The following is a 20,463-nucleotide window of genomic DNA, read 5'->3' as shown; positions in this document are numbered from 1 at the left end:
GGAGCCACCTTAAGGAATACTTTGTCTCCCACCTCAAACTCCAAATCCCTTTGTCTCACATCGGCATAACTCTTTTGCCTGTTTTGGGCCGTATGCATCCTAGTCCTTGTTTTTTGGATAGCCTCATTAGTTGCTTGTACTAAGTCGGGGCCCAACAACTTGCGTTCTCCCACTTCATCCCAACACACTAGGGATCGACACTTCTTCCCGTACAAGGCCTCAAAAGGTGTCATACCCAACGTCGCTTGATAACTGTTGTTATAAGCGAACTCTATGAGATGCAAATGTGTGTCCTAGCTACTGGCAAAGTCCAACATACAGGTTCGTAACATGTTCTCCAGAATTTGGTTTAAGCGTTTAGTTTGCCCATTCGTCTGTGGGTGGAATGCTGTACTAAACTCTAGTCGTGTACCCAACGCTTTCTGAAGGCTTTTCCAAAACTTTGATGTGAGACGAGTATCCCTATCTGACACAATGGATACCGGTACCTCATGCAATCTTGTTACTTCCTTCAAGTACAACTAAGCTCATTTATCCACGGAATAAGTGGACTTCCCTGGCAGGAAGTGAGTTGACTTTGTGAGCCTATCAACCACAACCCATATAATTATGTAGCCTCTAGCCGTCCTTGGTAATCCCACAATAAAGTCCATGACGATGTTCTCCCACTTCCATTCAGGTATGCTAAGTGGTTGTAATAGCCCTGTCGGCTTCTGCCTTGGGGCTGACTTGTTGACAAACCAGACACTTGCTCACAAACTCGGCCACATCACATTTCATACTCCGCCACCAATATTGTCGTTTCAAATCCTAATACATCTTGGTACTGCCAGGATGTAGGGCGAATGGCGAGTGGTGAGCCTCGGTTAGGATTTCTACCTTCAGTTCTTCATTTGGCACACACAACCGCCCATGGTATAAGAGCCCCCATCAGCTGTCAATGAAAACTCCTCTGTCTGCTTGACATCTATCAAACGTCTTTTTCCAACAAAATCTAGATCACCATGTTGTTTATCAATAAGACGTTGCCTCAAGGTCGGTTGTATCGTTAACTAGGCCAATTGAGCGCGACCTCCCCCACGGTCACCGCTAGACCGGTGCGTTCTAGATCCTACTGGATCGCTTTTTGTGTGGTGTTTAAAGCATACGTGTGTGCTGATTTTCAGCTCAACGCATCAGCTACCACATTCGCCTTTCCGGGTGATAGAGTATCTCCAAGTCATAGTCTTTAACCAACTCCAACCACCTGCGTTGTCTCATGTTTAACTCCTTTTGAGTAAAGAAGTATTTAAGACTCTTTAGTGCAAATACCACTGCTGCGAGTTCTAGGTCGTGGGTGGGATAGTTTTGCTCGTATTCTTTTAGTTGACGCGAAACATAGGCAATAACCTTCCCATGTTGCATGAGGACACACCCTAACCACCTTTTTGAAGCATCACTGTATACTATAAAGCCTCCATCTCCTAACGGCACAGTAAGTATTGGGGTTGTGTCTAACCTCTGTTTAAGTTCCTGACAACTATCCTCGCACGGATCATTCTAGGTGAACGACTTTCCTTTCTTGGTCAACTTAGTGAGGGGGGTGGCGATCTTGGAGAAATCCTGCACAAACCGCCGATAATACCCTACTAGACCAAGGAAACTTCGTACCTCAATCACTGTGGTCAGGCGAGGCCAATTCGTCAACGCTTCAATCTTTATTGGGTCTACGGTGATTCTTATTCGTGAAACTACATGCCCAAGAAATCCCACCTGTTCTGCCCAGAATTCACACTTAGAGAACTTTGCAAACAACTTGTTCGTTCTTAGAGTGGTCAACACCTTCCTGAGATGTTCCTCGTGTTGTTCCCTAGTCTTGGAATACATAAGGATATCATCGATGAAGATGATCTCGAAGTTGTCTAAGAATTCTCTGACACTTTGTTCATCAACCCCATAAATGCTGCTGGAGCGTTGGTCAAGCCAAACGACATTACCCTAAACTCGTAATGTCCATACCTTATGCGAAAGGCTGTCTTTGAGATATCACTCTTCTTAATCCTCAACTGATGGTAGCCTGACCGTAAGTCAATCTTTGAGAACACAATTGCTCCTTGCAACTGATCGAACAGGTCGTCGATGCGGGGTAAAGGATACTTGTTTTTAATTATCACTTTGTTAAGTTCCTGATAGTCCATGCATAAGCACGTAGAGCCGTCCTTCTTCTTCACAAATATCACTGGGGCTCCCCAAGAAGACACACTTGCTCGTATAAAGCTTTTGTTTAGTAGCTCTTAAAGCTGCAACTTTAGTTCTTTCAATTTAGCAGGGGACATTCTGTACGGGGCTCTTGATATAGGGGTTGTTCCTGGCTCAAGTACAATTTCAAATTCCACCTCATGCTCCGGGGGTAGGCTTGGGAGATCTTCTGGGAACACATCGCCAAATTCTCTCACTACTGGCACTGAGTTAATGCTCGCCTCGGTTCGCCCTAATTCCACCACATGAGCTAATATCCCTCAAGCACCTTGTGATAACATCTTCCTTGCCTTTAATGCTAAGACTATCCTCGAGACCGTTCCCACCCTAGTCCCCTTGGATTTGAAGCTTGGCTGACCAGGAGGTCTGAACACAACCTCCTTGTTGAAGAAATCAATGGATGCATGGTTTTTAACTAATCACTTCATCCCTAAGATGCGTCAAAATTGGTCATATCTAAGATTATCAGCGTCACATCTATCGTGTGGTTTGACACACACAACTAACAATCCTTTACCCTCTCGAAGGCTTCCGTACTTACCCCTGCCGGGGTACCCACAGACAACCCGTGCCCTAGCGGTTCAACTTCTACTCTTGCGTGTTTTACAAGGTTAGTGGAGATAAAAGAGTGGGTTGACCCATAATCAAATAAGACCCATGCGTAGTACAAAGAGTGGGTTGACCCATAATCAAATAAGATCCATGCGTAGTACCCAAGAATAGAGAGCGTACCTGTGATTGCAGTGTTGGAGTTTCTGCCTCCTAGCAAGTGGTATCATACATTTGCCCCTATTGCGGAGCTGGCCTTGGGTTTGAGGTCGGTTGGTTACTAGGGGGTCTATTGGTACTAGTTGCTCTCTCTCTTGGGTGCAATGCACGACAACGTGGCCTTGGTGACAGTTGAAACATACCCTATTCTTAAACCTACACTGTCCTGGGTGATATCCCACATTGGTTAGGGAGGAGAACAAACCACTATTTATAAGATACTGTCTTGGGTGATCTCCCACATTGGTTGGAGAGGAGAACAAACCACCATTTATAAGACACTGTCCTGGGTGATGTCCCACATTGGTTGGGGAGGAGAACAAACCACCATTTATAAGGGGTGTAGAAACCTTCCCCAAGCAAACGCGTTTTAAAAAGCCTTATAAACGATGTGGAAATCATTATAAATGGTGGTTTGTTCTCATTCCCAACCAATGTGGGACATCACAATCCATCCCCCCCGGGGCCCAACGTCCTCGCTGGCACTCTTTCCTTCCTCCAATCGATGTGGGACCTCCTCCAAATCCACCCCCCTTTGGGGCTCGGCGTCCTTACTGGCACACTGCCTCATATCTACCCCCCTTCAAGGAATAGCGAGAAGGCTGACATATCGTCCGTAGTCTGGCTCTGATACCATTTGTAACGATCCAGATCCACTGCTAACAAATATTGTCTTCTTTGGACTTTCTCTTCCGAGCATCTTCTAGGGAAAGGTTTTCACACCCTTGTAAATGGTGGTTTGTTCTCCTCCCCAAACCAATGTGGGACATCACAACTAAAGTTTTCGTAACTAAAGATTTCGAGCAATTTCAAGTAAAGAAAAGTAGAGTAGTATTCTACAAAGTTTTCTAATCTCTTTTTATAGGTTTTAATAAATAAAAAAAAAACATAAGTATTTCTTGCAACGTGTTGTGTTCAACATTTTTCCACGTTCTAATTTCTTTATATTCCTTCCGTACGACAATTTGAATATAGCTAAGTTGATAAACTCATTAATTACCATTTTAAAGGTCGTTGCTGTATTCTTCTGTCCTACTAGTTAGATAGTAATAAACATCCATTCGTACTTTAAATTACAATGTACAACTCACTCTCTAAGTTTCCCTCCAGACATCTTTTTGGGTGTTAAAAGCTTTACAATGGCATGTCGGACAGAGTTAGTCGATGGATTGTGGAATTATTCACTAAATTACAAGTTTGATATGAACTACGATTAAGGAATTTTCATATCTCAAGATTCAATTATAAGTATGAAAGTCAAGAAGTTACAACAATCTTGATTCACTTATATTCAAGCTATGATGAACTCGCCGAGGAAAATTCTAGAAGATGTTAGAGTTCTTCCCTACATGTTGTGTAAAGTTGAGCTAAAAAATAAATATGCATTAAATGAACTCTAATTTGCTAATTTATGGAACAAGTCCAAAAATGGTTACTCGATAACACATTCCTTTTATAACATTATTTTAGTTATAATTTTAATATTTGTTTGTCATTTTAGCGCGTTTTTAATAGAAAAGTTATTATATTGTAACCACATGCATGACCATATTTCATCGTTAACTAGTCATTTTAATATTGATATTATGTGTGTATTTAACTCATATGAGCTAAACGTTGTCAAAAGCTATATAAAGTTTTCTTTTCTTTAATCATAGACATCACATTTTGGAATTGAAAATAACAAAATTTCTATTTTAGATTGGTTGAGAACTAAACCAAGTTGCAAGAATCATCGAGTGAAATTGATCAAATCTCTTGGAAAGTGATTCGAGTCACGAGTTTAGAAACAGGTTTTCATCAAAATAATCCGTTCCAAAACTTTCCTTTTGATTGATTCCATAACAACGTTGTAGTTCATAGACATTAGTTTGCATACCTACTTCAAAATTTATGTAACAAGTTAGTCTCTATCGCTCTATAAAAGTAATTTTATGATATAACAACTTAATATTCGTAGTTTATGAAAACATTTGATCTCTCTAAAAGAATTCATTAAACCTTAACAATAGACTAAACTATAAATATTATATTATATAAAATCAAAACTATACATTTATAGTGAATATTACATCTTTGTAGTAGATTTTCTAATTATTATTCTTTAGGATATTTATAAATATAATAACTTACACTAATACAAATATAACACATTATTTTAGCTATATTTACTTATTACAGTCTTAATACGAGTTATAACTCCATACTCTATTATAACTATAAAAAATACTCTATACTCTAAAATGTTTCAGACTTATAATAACGAAAAAAAACACTATAACACGCTTATGATAACATTTTTTGTTATTTATCATATCTAGTATTTCGGGTAGAAACTACTAAAATTCTAAGAAACCGAACTAAGGCATAAACTTCAAGGATTATTCAAGTATAATATTTATATTATAAACGTTGTGTTCCATGTAATATCCAAATTTGAAAAATAATACAACTTCAACCCAAGAAGGAATGGCAAGAGAGATTGTTCATGAAACTTTAAATGAAAAAAAAGAGGAAAAGAAAGAACAAACTGACCGCTGATTTATTGTTTGTAGGTTAATGAGCAGGCAGTGATGCAATAAGCAGCTTACTTCTTCTCTTGTAGTTTGTCATCTGGAAGCGCCAAATTTGAAGGCTGCATTTCGTTGTCGCTTTCGTCGTCGGAATCCTGTATGACGTCGGAAACTGCCGAGTCCGGGAGCTGAGATTTGGATAAAATGGATTTAGAAGTTGGGGAAGAGAATCCAGAGTCAACAAACTCAGTCTTTTTCTTGTCGCCTTCGACCATTCTTCGTGCATAATCTTCGTAGTTAAACCCAACTGGGTTCTTCCCACCAAAGGAAGTTTCCAACTCCTCCACGTTGAAGTTGTCTTCCATTATCTTTTGGCTCTCTGGGTTGTTGGAGTATACAAACTTCACTTTCTTGAATGTCTTCGACTCCAGGAATGGTCTTACCATCTGCATTATTATATCTCAACCAATACATATCAAAAAAGCACACCCAAATCTTAGAAACTACACCTTTTTCGCTTATGAACACAACAAAAAAAAGACATTTTTGTGACTTCAGGAAAAAAAAAAAAAAAAAAATGGAGAGAAAACAGGCACAATTGTCAAAAGCGTAAAATCAAAAACAAAACAGTTATCAACCAAGATCTTAATCAACAAAACCTACCCTTTCCTTCTCGGTAATATTTCCACTTATTCATTAGAAGCATGAGGAAATTTTGAGGAAATTTTAATCAAATCTCTGATGGATTGTTAGGAAACTTGTGAAATAATAGGAGCAAAGTAAATCATTGGACAAAAATACAAGATTATAGGTGAAGTAGAAAGTTTTGAAACTTTAATTCAATTGCACGGAGGAAAAAGATGCTAATTAATCACCATGACATTGTAGAAGTAGAAGGATATAGATAAGGATTAGACGCAAACAAATAATGGAAAGCAATAAATGTGAAGACAATAATGCAACAAAATATGGAAATGATGTGAAAGCTTACCACCCAAAAGGACTCAAACACCTTGGGTGGGTTGTAGAGAATAGCAAGGCCCAATCTTTCAGGATAATGATTTTGCAGGATGTTCGCTGTATCTCGAGTAACCTTCAAGGATAGACAAGATGTGTTCCAGCCATGAAAATCTATTAACCATACCATGTATCCATCTGTTGAATTTGTATTCAAGATCGCATTCTCCATGCAGTAAACCAAATATCTGATTTGTCCAGTCGTTGATTCTGTATTCTGGCGTTGTTATAAGAAAAGTTAATTTTACTTTAGCCACGAGTAGTTACGTAAGGGGGTAAAAAAAACCGAACACAAGTTCCAGGATCGAAACTAGTGTAAAAGAAGAGTTCTCACTCATTCTTTGTCACTCTGTATTTTTATTAGATAACATTGATAGGTTGAATTCCAAGTTATGTCAATATGTTATTCCCACTTGGCTAATTTCAAGCAAGCCTAGATATTTGCATAACTAATAAAGCTTATGATATCTGACATGAAAGTTCAATAACCTATTAAAATCTTTCCTATAAGTTCAGACACCTATTAGAACCTTTTTAAAGCTAAAATGAGTTGATTATCCGAACTTAAAATTTATTCAACCTATTAATAAGATTCACATCAGCGTTTTATTAAATATGTTTAGTATGATCTATTTTTTTAAAAATAAATGAGAGGCAAGTAACAACAACTCAAAGAATGTGGTAATCGTGCAATTGAAATACCTGACTACTTGGTCTCATTACAAGAACGGTCCTTCCTTGTTTGTCAGTGTAATTAGCTCTGTATATTTTTCCTGTCTTGGCTTCCAGAGCAATATCTTCCTTGAAGCACAAAGAAGACATTATTGTTTAGTCGCATACAAGTAGAATCCAGCGTCAAGATCAATATGGTCATAATTTCGAGCAAGCTAAGCATTCATTTTAAGCAGTGAATGTCTACATTTTAAAGTTAGCAAGGATTGTGACCGCTCTCGTCTTCTGGTGCATACCACTATGAAATCCCCCATGCCTTCAATCAGCTAACTATATTCTCAATAAAATGAAAATGCTTCAAATAGAATCAAAATCATAATGAAGAAAAGGAGGTTTTCTTTTTTAAGTTTCCAATGCCATTCTCAATGATTGTTAGCATCCTCCATTTGATTGAACTCTATCTTCAACAGGCTGAACCCATTGTAGAAATTAATGTATTCTCTTCGCCCTCAGTTCAGTAATTAGATTCTCATTTTCCATATTCCATTTTCCATTTTTCAGAGAGATTAAAATGGTGAAGTTCGCAGAAATCCATACCCAACTTATCTTCTCTGGCTTGTATTCTAGCTTCCATTTCAAAGTTTCCCTCAACATTTTATTGGCCTTCTTTGTATTCCAGTTTCTTGCCTTGAGGTACCTCAAAATAGATGCATCCGAGCATAAAACAGGAAGCTTTTCAGTTAATGGACCCATCAACTTTTTTACTTCATTTATCTGAAAAAAGGGAACACCATAACTAAACCCCATGAATTATTATCAGAAAACTATATATATTATGTGACATTTCCTGTTGAAATCACTTTCAGGCTAGTGGCACATTGCACACAGTACCAAATTTGGAAAATAAGAGAGGAACCAAATTTCTTGCTCTATTAATTTTTTTGAACAAATTAAACTTGCAACCTCACCTTGGCCTGCTGTTCTTCAGAGGACAAAACCTTCTCGCTCCCGTTACCTCTCGACTTTCTAGCGGACATCTGTCAGAATCCAAGAGAGTTGAACACAAATAATTACTTTAGTAGATACATATTAACCGTTTGGATGCTCTCCAGATGATCTTGAACCAGAAAAGTTATAGCTATCAGATGCTTCACCCCATGGTCTGGTAATCTTTAGTCGCTCGGACCAAATGAGGCGCAAGATTATACATTATTCACCATCAAAAGAAATGGCCTAGCTCTATCAAAGCGATGCATCATAGGTCACTAATCTTCTCTTTGCATTGCTTACATTTGTTATAGTTGTTACGACGAATTCAAAGAGAAATCAACAAAACATAGAAATCTCCAGCCAAATTCCAATGCTGAAGAAGTGGCCAAACAGCATATATTTTTTTACGGTTGCAATTTATCTTCCCGTCGTATTCTAAATTTCAGGCGTTCTTAAAAATATATATAAAAAAAACAGATTCAAAACCAGAGAGATCACCACAAGATGTAATCGTACGATTCGGAGGATATAAATGAAGAACAGAACAAAGACAACAATCAGAAAACAACGAAAGCCTACCACGCCTTTCAAATCGTGTCGACACAATCCTCCTTCGATCGAGCGCAAGAAAATCTAATCAAAGGAGGGGATCGGACGAACGCCAAGTCCAGCAAATAGGCACCGTAGCGATCAAAGCGAGAAAGAAACTCAAGGATTGTTCGCCATTTCTCCCGAACTTGACTGGAGCAAGGGTCTGTTATTTCAGAGAGAGCGAGGGAGAGATCGGAAAATTGGCGCCGGGAAAAATGGAAAAAAGTTGAACCGGCGAGAGACAGTGCTATTTATATGGAAAATTTTGCATCGCGCTAACCGTTTAATATAAAAAGACTAAAATCCAATCCCCACTAACTGTTTGTTGTTTTCAGTTTCTTAAATAATAATTAAACAAAAAATTGTTTTTTGTTTTGCTTTAAAGTTTTGAATAAAATAAATACCATTTTTATAATATATTATATATAATCTAGTGGAGTTGTTTTGACCGTCGAACATCATCCTACCTGTTCCATATCGACTGAATACATATGACTTGATAATTTGATCAATTCTAACTATTTTTGTTTACATGATTTGGTTCGTGAGTTGACATTTTTTTTATCAAGTCAATCCGACCCATCTGAAAAAATATGATTACAATCAAACTCTACCTTACCTTACTTTTAAAGAGAAATATTTAATGTTTTTAATTGACATTAGTGATGTCGTGTGACTGGTAAATATTTGATATTTAAACTATATGAGATTTTAGTTATTAATGTAGCACTGTGGATAAATATGGTTTTTTAATATAACTAAAAAAACAACCCGACAACCCAATTTGAAAACAGAGGGTTGAGTTGGATTGGGTTAAGAACTCTATTCTGGTTGTTCGGGCACCAACCCAAAATTTTATATAGGTTCAAACAAAAAAAAAAAAAAAAATACAACTCAACCCAACCCAACCTAACCCAACTATACTGAACCGAACCTTAGTATATCTCTACTTAACTTTGGTTTAAAATATAATATGGTATGTTAATAACATATATTTTATTTGAAATGATGACTACAGCGTATGTAGGCTAGACAAATACTCTGGGTCGACATCCCTCTATGACTATTGAGCTCCCAAGCACCACCTTGCCTTGAATAGTCCTGTCATGCACCTGGAAATGAAAATACAAAAAGGAACGAGTATATAAATATATCCAGTAAGTAACTATAGGAACTCATCACATCATTGATCTAACCGGTGACCAGAGGCTATCACTAGGACCTAGACATGTCATTCTTACTATGCACAACCTTAGGTAATTAGTGAGCCTATGCATCGGGGTGTCCAGTGTCTGGAGTTGAGGTGCTACCTCAAAGAACACTCTTACAATCAAGTGAGGATAACATTGTGAGTGCTAGTCTGCTCATCATCCATGAGAGGTAATTGGCGAGCCCATCTCATATGTCATGGAGTCCCACAAGGTCGAAGGCACTACCCCTTGTATGTATCAGCTTTGGTAACTACCCACATGATGAACGCCCTCCCATAGGTTGGATCCTCCGTGTGGAGTAGCGCAACCAAACTCGCACATTTTGGTCACACATTCCCTAACTGGTCTCATGCCTAGCACAATGGTACAATACTGGAGTTGAAAAGGAAGTGGAAGCTCCACGGACACTACACCAACCAACTGCTACCGACCTACACGCTACCTTTATCTCCTCCAGGTTCATTGTGGTGGTCATTTAGATCTCTAGAGTGGTTCGGTGGTCTTGACGAAGTTCAACATCTCCAAAGTATTCGATTCATACTTTTTGAGTCTGAATTGTTTAGGAGCACGAGGTCCCACCCTCTAATCGTCTCTCACGATTCCATAATGCTCGACTTAAGGAGACGTGCCATTATAGATCGTAAACTAGCCAAACTAACTCATGCACACTAGTCTTAGGTTGTTCTACTACTATTCCCCTCTAAGGGGAATTACACATTTACCTAGAGTTAATGTATAATCGATCATGCATACAACCATCCCGATTTTTGACCTCCCGTTTACCTGTTTTTCGTCCCGATTTCAATAATAACCCTATTTTTATTTGAAATAGGTTTCTCCAAGGGTTTTCCGAAGATTTTGTTGACTTTTTTCGGCAAGTAAACTGCACTTGGGAAGGCACGCGACAATCCTGTAAGTAACCACACAGAATTAAGAAGTAATACTCGTAGGATGCGCTTGGTGATGCCAAGCTAGCAAAACTTAATCCTAGGTGGGCTAGACTCGGGATATCTTATGCTTATGGGGTTAATGGACTTGCTAATTGATGGAACTTTATGCCTAGATTTTGTATGCCTTCCTGAATACTTTACTACTTGTTCGTAATCATGGTATGTCGGTGGATGAGATATTTGTGCATCTACGCTTCGAGTGCTTGATGAATGTTATCGCCCCGTTGAGCTTCTGTGACTGTATACATGGTTAGATGTATGTTAACTCCAGGTGAATGATTGGGTGAACTTTTCCTATAAATAATAATCGTTAGGGTTGATCTAAACTTAGGGTGTGCATAAATAGTGATTGGGTTAGGTCCAGATAGACGACCCTTTAGATGTTGCATTCAATGGAATCGTGAGGGAGAATTAGAGGGTGAGACCCTTTAGCCCTGGATCATGACAAACTCGAGGAGTCAGGAACTGCGAAATTGGAAACTAGAGTCCCTATCAAAGCCGGCTAACTGCCCTTGAGACCTAAAGAGCCACCCAGAACCTCGGGATGAAGGAGAAAGATCTTGATAAGTGGAAATCACTACAAGGGGGAGTAAGATTTGGATTACTTTGTTGATCGAATATCTCAAAGCAAGAATATTGTTTGAGATTCGAATCATTCCACAAGCAAAATCAATCATGTCTAACTTGAATGATTCTTGTTGATCAAATATCTTAAGGCAAGAACACTTATTTGAGATTCGAATCACTCCACAAGCAAGATTGATCATGTCGAGCTTGAATGATGCTACATGTAACTTAAACTACATAGAATTGCAAAGAAACTTAGTCATTGACTAAAGAAATCACAAATGCTCATTTTATTATATTTTTCAAGTCTACTTACAAATACAACATACATGATTTTATATAGCCTAAAAATAAAACTATTAGAGACATTCCAAGAGTCATAACATTAGGTAATTGTAACCTAAAGTAAATAAAAAATCTTAAAATATATTAATGAAATAGAATAACTTTAAATTGTAATTCATCCAAAATTTATAACAATGAAACTTTATTCTTCTTCAACGTGACATGAATTGAAATATAATTTCAACAACATTTTCTTCATATCTTCATTAAAATATATTGTATTGATTCCGTTTGGATCATATAATAAACAATGAACAATGGATAGAAGAAGAAAGTGCCAAATATACAAATGATATCATTTGTCTCTCTTTTTGTAATCTGACGGAGGAGTTGGCATTGCTGACAAATCCCCTCGAAAGAAAAAGCGGCAAAAGCAGAGGGCCATAGCCATAGCCATAGCACATTCCACATTGAACGCATGATTCCCATCCCACAATTCTTTCTTCCCCAACTGTTATCTTGTCTCTGTTCTTCCTAATCTCACCTACATTTCTCTCTCTAATCTGTTCTTTTTTTTTTTTTTTTTTTATTCATACGCAAATTGCCCATATTCAGAATCCGGTTTGGCAGCGTTAAATTTCGGTTTGTTTCTTCGATTCCTCGTTTTAGGTATTGGGTTGATCGTAGTTTTTCGTTTGATTTCAGAATTGGGGGTTTCCTTGTTTGTTATACTGGTTTTTAGTTTGGTTTTGTGTATTTGTTTTTCTAGTTCTTGAAGTATTGGTGTTTGTGTCACTTTGTTAATTTTGTGTTTTTCGCGTAATCTGGCAAATACAATTTCTATCTCTCTCCCGATCTTTCTCTGAAATAGTAAAATTTTGATCCGATCAAGCGCGGTATCAAGCTCGGGAAAAATGGCGAGCAATCCTCGAGTTTCTCGCTGTGCTCGCTTCGTTGCCTGTTTGCTGGATTTGGAGTTCGTTCAATCCCCTCCTTTGATTTGATTTTATTGCGGTCGATCGTAGGAGGGTTGTTTCGATACGATTTGAAAGGCGAGGTAGACATTCATTGTTTTCCGATTGTTATCTTTGTTCTGTTCTTAATTTATATTCTCTGAATCGTGCGATTGCATCTCGTGATGATTTCTCTGTTTTTCAATCTGTTTTTTTTTTTTTTTTTTAATTTATGAGAATGCCTGAAATTTACAATTCTAGGGGAGTTGGATTATGAGATAAATTACAACCATAAAGAAGTTTATGTTGTTTGGCCATGGCTTCAGCTTTGCAATTTGGTTGTAGCTTTCTATGTTTGGTTGGTTTCTCTTTGAATGCGTCGTAATAACTGTAGCAAATGTAGGCAATGCCAAAAGAAGATAAACTAATTAGGTGACGAGAAATGGTTGACCTGTAATGTGTCGCTTTGATTGAGCTAGTCGATTTCTTTTGAAGGTGAATAATGAATGATCGTGCGCCTCATTTAGTCCGAGCGTCCAAAGATTATCAGACCATATGGTGAAGCACCTAACAATTATATCGTTTCTTGTTCAAGATCATCTGGAAAGCATCCAAACGGTTAATCTGTATCTACTAAAGTAATTAGTTCTGTTCAACTCTCTTGAATTCTGAAAGATGTCTGCTAGAAAGTCGAGAGGTGATGCGACAGAAAAGGATTTGTCCCCTGATGAACGGCAGGCCAAGGTGAGGTTGCAAGTTTAATTTGTTAAAATATTTTAATAGAACGAGAAAATTTGGATCCTCTCTTATTTTCCCAACTTGGTATTGGGTGCAATGTGGCATAAGCCTAAAAGTGATTTCAACAGGAATGTCAGGTAATATATTTATTTTTCTGATAATAATTCATGAGGTTTAATTATAGTGTTCTCTTTTCAGATGAATGAACTCGAAAGGTTGATGGGTCCAATTGTTGATAAGCTTCCTGTCGACGACGCATACAAGTTGGAATCTTCATTTGGTTGGAAAAACCCAGTTGATATTTCACAAAGAAGGATGGAAATGTCTGGGAAGGGGGGGAGATATATGGGATCGGCCATGAAAATAGTTTTTGATCTTAAGAAATTTGCAGTCATATCTATGAGAACTTGCTACAGATCAGTTCGTAATTATCCATATCTCTTTGCCCTACTCTGTGTGTTGATTCTCCTTTATAGATCATGTCCTTTTCTGTTTTCCCTTTTGGTGTCCGCGTCCCCTGTTTTGATTTGCACGGCTGCTCTGCTTGGAACCCTTCTGAGTTTTGGGCAACCCAATATACCTGAAATCGAAACGGAGGAGAAGGTTTCTCGTGATGTAGCTTTTTTTGGATCGGAGATTTTGGACAATGCTACTGTTGTTGCTAAGGAGGATGATAGTTTTACTGTTGAGAGATTTGAGGCTAAGGAGGATGATAGTTTTACTGTTGAGAGATTTGTTGCTAAGGAGGATAATAGTTTTACTGGTGAGAGATTTGAAGGAAATCAAGTAGGAAATTCTTACGTGGAAAGGGGTTCTGAAGAAGAGAGGAAGACAAGCATGCTTGATGAGCATGCTGGTTTTGTTGGCCTTGTTCCAGTGATCAATGAGCACAATCGTGAAATTCAATTCGAGAAGGGCAGTGTTGAGGAGTTTGAGAAGGGTGAACTTGAGAAGGCAGCAACAGAGAGGGAATTCTCTAGTTCAGAGTTGGAGGAGAGGAGAGAAATTTATGAAAAGGATTTGGATGTTAAAAGTTTGACAACAGATGGTGAAAATGTTGTAGAGAACCAGCTTTTGGCTGCCGAAAGCACGGGAAATGAGGTTTTTGAAGTAGAAGATCATAACATCTCCATAGAACTTGCCCATAAAGGAGATCAGCTGAGCTTATCTCTCAGTGATAAAGATGATCATGTTGAAAATGATTATAATTCTTTGCGTTCTGAGTCTGATAGAGCAGAAAGCTCCTCACCTGATGCCTCAATGACTGATATCATACCTTTGTTGGATGAGTTGCACCCTCTCTTGGACTCCGAAACTCCACAACCTGCTCAAGGGTCAAATGAAGAATCAGATGCTGATTCAGAACTGTATCATAAAAGTGATGGTGAATGTGTGATGTCAGATGATGAGGCTGAGAACCAGGGAGAAGAATGCGGTGTTGTCGAGGATGATGAGGATGATGAGGATGATGATGATGAGGGGATGCAGGAAGAGAAGGAAGATGAGAGCAAATCCGCTATCAAGTGGACTGAGGATGACCAAAAGAATCTCATGGATTTGGGAAGTTTAGAGCTTGAAAGGAATCAGCGTTTGGAAAATCTCATTGCAAGGAGAAGAGCAAGGAACAACCTGAGAATGTTGGCTGGGATGAATTTGTTGGACTTGGATGGTTTTGATCTTCCTGGTAATGTACCGCCCATATCGACAACCAGACGTAACCCATTTGATCTCCCTTATGATTCATACAATAATATGGGATTGCCACCAATTCCTGGGTCTGCTCCATCTATTTTGTTGCCTAGACGTAATCCATTTGATCTTCCATATGACCCAAATGAAGAAAAACCGGATCTCAAGAGTGATGATTTCGAACACGAATTTTTGCCACCTCAACAGAAAGATATGTTCCGAAGACATGAAAGTTTCAGTGTGGGCCCCTCAAACTTTTCTATTCCCAAGCTAGAGCAACAAAATATTAGATGGAAACCATATTTCATGCCTGAAAAAGTAGCTGCAGAAGAAACGAACTACTCTCCATTGGAAAGACAACTTAGTGAAGCCAGTGAATCAAAACTGAGTTGTGTTTCTGATACTGAATCAATGAGTTCCATTGCAGATCAGGATGACAAGAAGCCTGATGAATCACATTCTTTTCTGGAAACAACAGCAGTTTCCTTCCTTGACCCCATAGCCAGTGTTATTGAGCATGGAAATGGGCCATGGGAGGATATAGGCTCTGAAAATTACGTACAAGAAAACAGACATGTGCATCATGAAGTGATTGAGATTACTTTGGGATCGACCGAGAGTCACTTTGAAAGCCAATCTGGATCATCTGAAATTGGAGCTGCAGATATCCCAGTGGAGATTAACGCCAGTGAAATTCACTCCAAAAATGTATTAGTTGAAACAGATATCAGCAGCCATTCCAGCTTGTCTTCATTATCAGAAGTAAATGAAACATCAATTGAAGTCAAAACAGATGAGGCGAAACCGAATAGCCCGCAACCAGAGGAATCTAGCATTGATACTACTAGCATAACGATGTCGACTGCCTTTGAAAAAGATGCAGACTTCAAGATTGTTAGTGAAGTGTTGGATGACAATCAGCATAATGAGCCTGTTTATGACTCAAGCCCTTCAGCAGAAGGCGAGCTCTCTTATTCACTTGTTTTTTTTCTAATGTATATACACAAAAACCAATGTGCTCTTCCCTTTTTACTGACACAATTAGCCCCTTTTCAGGTAAAGAATCTGAAGTACAATCTGAAATAGAACAGGACATTACTTCGAGTTTGGAAGATACGCATGATGACTCCTCAGAGTTACATATAGTTGATAAAAATGAACAAGAGTCGAGGGAAGTTCCAGAAGTTATTGTTCACGAGATTACGAAGGTTGAGTCTCCCAAACATGGCACCAACTATGATGCTCAAAACTTGACCGTGGCCCATGAACTTTTAGTTGAGCATGTTCCAATAGATTCCGGTCCATCCTTCTCAGACATTGCATCGATCGAGAAAGGAATAGTCAATGATGTTGTGGAAGATAAAGATCAGTTGACAAGCCACGAGGAGAATATTATTGAAGATATTCACAAAATTGAAGATGAGAATCTAAATTCTTCACCTTCAAGTGATCAGATCTCTTCTCGTAGTAGACCGACTTTCACTGAACCCGAGGAGCAACTGTCTTCTGCCATAAACCATGTTTCAGCAGAAATTGAGTCATCTTCAAATGAAAACCATGTGGAGTTTCATGAAACATTAAATGACAAAGAAAATTCTGAACTTGAACAAACAAAAATCTGCAGATCAAGTTCATCCGGCAGCAGTTCTGTGGAGGAAGTAATTTTGCAAACTGATGTAATTTGTCATAGTGATCAACCTACTACTTCTACATCAAATCACGGTTCAGAAATCCCGGCTCAGGACATCAATGACCTCGTTGAAACGACAGATTCTTTGGCTACTTTGTCTGATCATTTGATTACTGCCAATGCAACTATTCCTGGACCACAGGAACAAAAAAACCCTCCAGTGGTGGAGGAGGAAGCCGTTTTGATTTCTGTAAGTTCAACATTTCCTTCTGGATTGGAACAAGTTGAGGAGAGGTCAATGAATGAGGACGAATTTGTTAGGTCTGAACAAGATATTGTTGAGCTCTCAAGTGTTAAATCACACACAGAGAGTGAATCCCTGCAAGACCTGGGGATAAAAATAGCTTCTTCAGGTTCTAGTACTCCTAATATGGCTCCTGAAGTTATTTCATCTGTTACTGAATTAGAGCAGTCCTGGTCAGACAAGTCAATGGTCGAGCCTATTCTTGGTAACCGTGAAGATGTTGAGGTCAGTGCTGCTAGATTCGTTATCTTTTGCTTACTTTTTTGAGTTGATGGTTCTCTTCTTGCTACGACATCAATGATCTTGAAAAGATCCAATCCATAGAGGTACTCATAAATCATAATGTAGTGTCCATCATGGATTAGATGTTAACTAAACTCCATAAATAATTATTACATTCGTCGTCGTGGCCTTTGGATAACCATATCTGCATGCGGTCTAGTTTTCCTAAGATCTAACATAGCATTGTATTTCCCTTTTAACTGATCTGAGTATGAAAATTTCTTTTATCATGTTATTTAATGAATTGATTGTGGCTTTATGAGAGAAGATTATGATGATCATATTATGTATTTAGTGAAGTAAAATGATGGTATCAAGCTGATATCTTGCAGGAACAAGGCGTTTTATCGATAGATTCTGCTGCTGAAGTAATCTCTGAAAATGTAACACCAAAAGTTCATCAAGACATTTCAACAGCTTTATCTTCTGTTGAAGCTGATTCGTCCACATGTTCACCAGTTAGATCACCTAATACTGGTAGGAATCCAAAAGATGATATTGTTGATTTAGTCGTATCTGAGGATCGTGAGGAGGTATCGAAGCATTTGGACTATCTAGCAGAAACACATGGTTCTCGTTTTTCGGAAAAGATGATTAGGGAAGAGGTAAATGAAATAACAGATATTGATGAAGGATTGTTAGTAGAATTGGACGAAGTTGGGGATTTCAGCGGGAAGAAGGTTGGGGAACCAATCCTTGAAGAAAAGGTACTCCCAGAGGAAGCTCAAGCAGAGAGATTTGAATTGGGTTCTAATTCCAATCCGACAGAAGCTAAATCAGATATACCAATGCTTGAAGCGAAATCACTTTATGATATCAACTTAGCTTTTAGGCAACTCCACGAAGGAGTAGACGTGGAGGATGTCATTCTTCCCAGTGCGATTGAAAGCGAAAGCCAGATTAATGAACTCAATCCTGAAGCAAGTTCGGATTTGGAGGTTGTGGAAGCGAGATCTCTCGGAGATATTCATGATGCTTTGACGCAAGTATCAAAGAATAACATGGATGAATCAAGTTCTAGCACCAAGAACTTAGAAGCTAAATCAGATATTCCAATGCTTGAAGCAAAATCTCTTGATGATATCAACTTAGCTTTTAGGCAACTTCACGAAGGAGTCGGTGTTGAGAATGTCATTCTTCCCAGTGCGATCGAAAGCCAGATTAATGAACTCAATCCCGAAGCAAGTTCGGATTTGGAGGTTGTGGAAGCGAGATCTCTCGGAGATATTCATGATGCTTTGACGCAAGTATCAAAGAATAACATGGATGAATCAAGTTCTAGCACCAAGAACTTAGAAGCTAAATCAGATATTCCAATGCTTGAAGCAAAATCTCTTGATGATATCAACTTAGCTTTTAGGCAACTTCACGAAGGAGTCAGTGTTGAGGATGTCATTCTTCCCAGTGCGATCGAAAGCCAGATTAATGAACTCAATCCCGAAGCAAGTTCGGATTTGGAGGTTGTGGAAGTGAGTTCTCTCGGAGATATTCATGATGCTTTGACGCAAGTATCAAAGAATAGCATTGGTGAATCAAGTTCTAGTTCCAACAACTTAGAAACAAAATCAGATATACCAATGCTTGAAGCAAAATTACTTGATGATACCAACTTAGCGTTTAGGCAACTTCACGAAGGAGTAGACGTGGAGGACGTCATTCTTCCCAGTGCGGTTAAAAGCCAAGTTACGGAAGAAGCCATTCCAGAAAAGAGTTCAGATTTGGAAGTCGTCGAAGCAAGATCTTTGGGAGATATCCATGTTGCTTCGATGCAACTCTCAGAGAATAACATAGGTGAATCAGGTTCTAGTTCCAATCCCACTGAAACTAAATCAGATATACCAATTCTTGAAGCAAGATCACTAGATGATATCAACTTAGCTTCTAGGCAACTCCATGAAGCAGTAGATGTGGAGGATGTCATCCTTCCCAGCACGGTCGAAAACCAGGTTAAAGAAGAAGCCAAAGCCGAAACAAGTTCAGATTTGGAAGTTGTTGAAGCAAAATCACTAGGAGATATTCATGCTACCTTGATGGAAGCCTCAGAGAAAAACTTGAACGAACTTCCAACGAGCTCCGTGTCAAATGATCCATCAGAGGGAGGATTAGTGTCAAATGATCCATCAGAGGGAGGATTAGAACCATATGGAGCGGATTCCAACATTGAGACTGTCCCATCGAACACGACTAACGTCGACAAACCAGCAGATATAGTTGACGAAAAATCCGTAGATTCCAATGTATCTGCTTCCAAAACCAAAGACAAGAAGGCAAAGTCTCGAAAATCAAAATCAGGATCTAGCTCCAGCTCCAGCTCAAGCTCAAGTGATTCTGATTGAGCTGTGGTAATCATAAGAGGTACAAGTAATAGAATCATATGGGAGTTTTCTTGTGTTTTTCCTCTTCATTTCAGGATTTGGGTTTGGTTTTCCAGTTTGATTACATTCTTTTTCCACTCTGCAATCTTTTGAAAAGTGAGTCGCGGTTTGATTTCTTTCAATTGAGCACGTTCCTACGATCCCTATCCCCCCTTAAAAGAGTTGAAGTTTGAGGGAGAAAATGTGGTTTTTTCTTTTTTTTTCTTCTTTTTTGTATAAACATGTATGTAAAAGTTTTGGTGTATTGATGAATTGACAATTATTACTTTAGTTTTTCAAGATTCTATTTGAGTTTGGTGTTATGACAGTGGATTTTGTGGTAAGAATTAGGAAGTGTTTCTTTTTTTCTTTGAATTGTTGGGGTACAGATTCTTGCCTTGGTTGAATTAGCTTGTAGTCGATTCCAGAATCGTTACGGTTTCGCATGTTAGATCGATTTAGATTTGACGTATCTGCCCATTTGATTAGTTTTTGTTCATCATTGTCTTCTTCTTCTTATCTTCTTATTCATTGGGTTTTAGGTTGAGATTCAGGGTGTTCTTGATGCTTGATTGTTGTCTCAGGAAATCTTTTACATTATATTTGATCAATTCAATTATTGAAATAGACAAGAAAAGATTGTATCAATGATACTGTTTGCTTTCAAAGTACCTTCTTAAATTTATGAATCAAGATTTTAGACGGAAGAAA

At 38.4% G+C, this 20,463-nt stretch overlaps 2 protein-coding genes across 6 annotated transcripts; one reads left to right on the top strand and one right to left on the bottom strand.

The window, feature by feature from the left end:
- Positions 1-5,383: 5,383 nt before the first annotated feature.
- On the bottom strand, positions 5,384-9,012 carry LOC111478276 (phosphatidylinositol transfer protein 3-like). Its single transcript, XM_023122462.1, has 6 exons — positions 8,778-9,012; positions 8,177-8,245; positions 7,806-7,982; positions 7,239-7,337; positions 6,511-6,753; positions 5,384-5,965 (listed from the first exon to the last, which is right to left on the bottom strand). The coding sequence occupies exons 2-6, from the start codon at positions 8,243-8,245 to the stop codon at positions 5,594-5,596; spliced, it is 960 nt and encodes a 319-aa protein (XP_022978230.1). The 5' UTR covers positions 8,778-9,012; the 3' UTR covers positions 5,384-5,593.
- Positions 9,013-12,503: 3,491 nt separating this feature from the next.
- LOC111478159 lies at positions 12,504-20,093 on the top strand. 5 transcript variants are annotated; one of them, XM_023122298.1, is made up of 6 exons: positions 12,504-12,859; positions 13,251-13,499; positions 13,692-14,153; positions 14,193-16,143; positions 16,239-17,341; positions 17,731-20,093. In XM_023122298.1, the coding sequence occupies exons 2-6, from the start codon at positions 13,431-13,433 to the stop codon at positions 19,732-19,734; spliced, it is 5,589 nt and encodes a 1,862-aa protein (XP_022978066.1). In that variant the 5' UTR covers positions 12,504-12,859; positions 13,251-13,430; the 3' UTR covers positions 19,735-20,093. The 5 variants fall into 5 exon arrangements, with proteins under 5 accessions (XP_022978066.1, XP_022978067.1, XP_022978062.1 ...); XM_023122299.1 differs by having other exon boundaries at positions 13,692-14,185; positions 14,225-16,143; XM_023122297.1 differs by having other exon boundaries at positions 12,505-12,859; positions 13,692-16,143; positions 17,731-19,480; positions 19,511-20,093.
- Positions 20,094-20,463: the final 370 nt, after the last annotated feature.

The sequence above is a fragment of the Cucurbita maxima genome, unplaced genomic scaffold, assembly GCF_002738345.1.
Source record: "Cucurbita maxima cultivar Rimu unplaced genomic scaffold, Cmax_1.0 Cma_Scf00004, whole genome shotgun sequence".
NCBI classification, from domain to species: Eukaryota; Viridiplantae; Streptophyta; class Magnoliopsida; order Cucurbitales; family Cucurbitaceae; genus Cucurbita; species Cucurbita maxima.
Note: the sequence above shows the minus strand (reverse complement) of the source record. Positions and strands in the feature narration are given on the sequence as shown.

Bases quoted from the DNA above. Each gene is read 5' to 3' on its own strand.
- LOC111478276 (XM_023122462.1), bottom strand. From the start codon at position 8,245: ATGTCCGCTAGAAAGTCGAGAGGTAACGGGAGCGAGAAGGTTTTGTCC. The intron at 7,983-8,176 runs GTGAGGTTGCAA...CCCTTTTTTCAG, and splicing joins CTGAAGAACAGCAGGCCAAG to ATAAATGAAGTAAAAAAGTT. The intron at 6,754-7,238 runs GTATTTCAATTG...TAACAACGCCAG, and splicing joins TAATGAGACCAAGTAGTCAG to AATACAGAATCAACGACTGG.
- LOC111478159 (XM_023122294.1), top strand. From the start codon at position 13,431: ATGTCTGCTAGAAAGTCGAGAGGTGATGCGACAGAAAAGGATTTGTCC. The intron at 16,144-16,238 runs GCGAGCTCTCTT...GCCCCTTTTCAG, and splicing joins CTCAAGCCCTTCAGCAGAAG to GTAAAGAATCTGAAGTACAA. The intron at 17,342-17,730 runs GTCAGTGCTGCT...GATATCTTGCAG, and splicing joins GTAACCGTGAAGATGTTGAG to GAACAAGGCGTTTTATCGAT.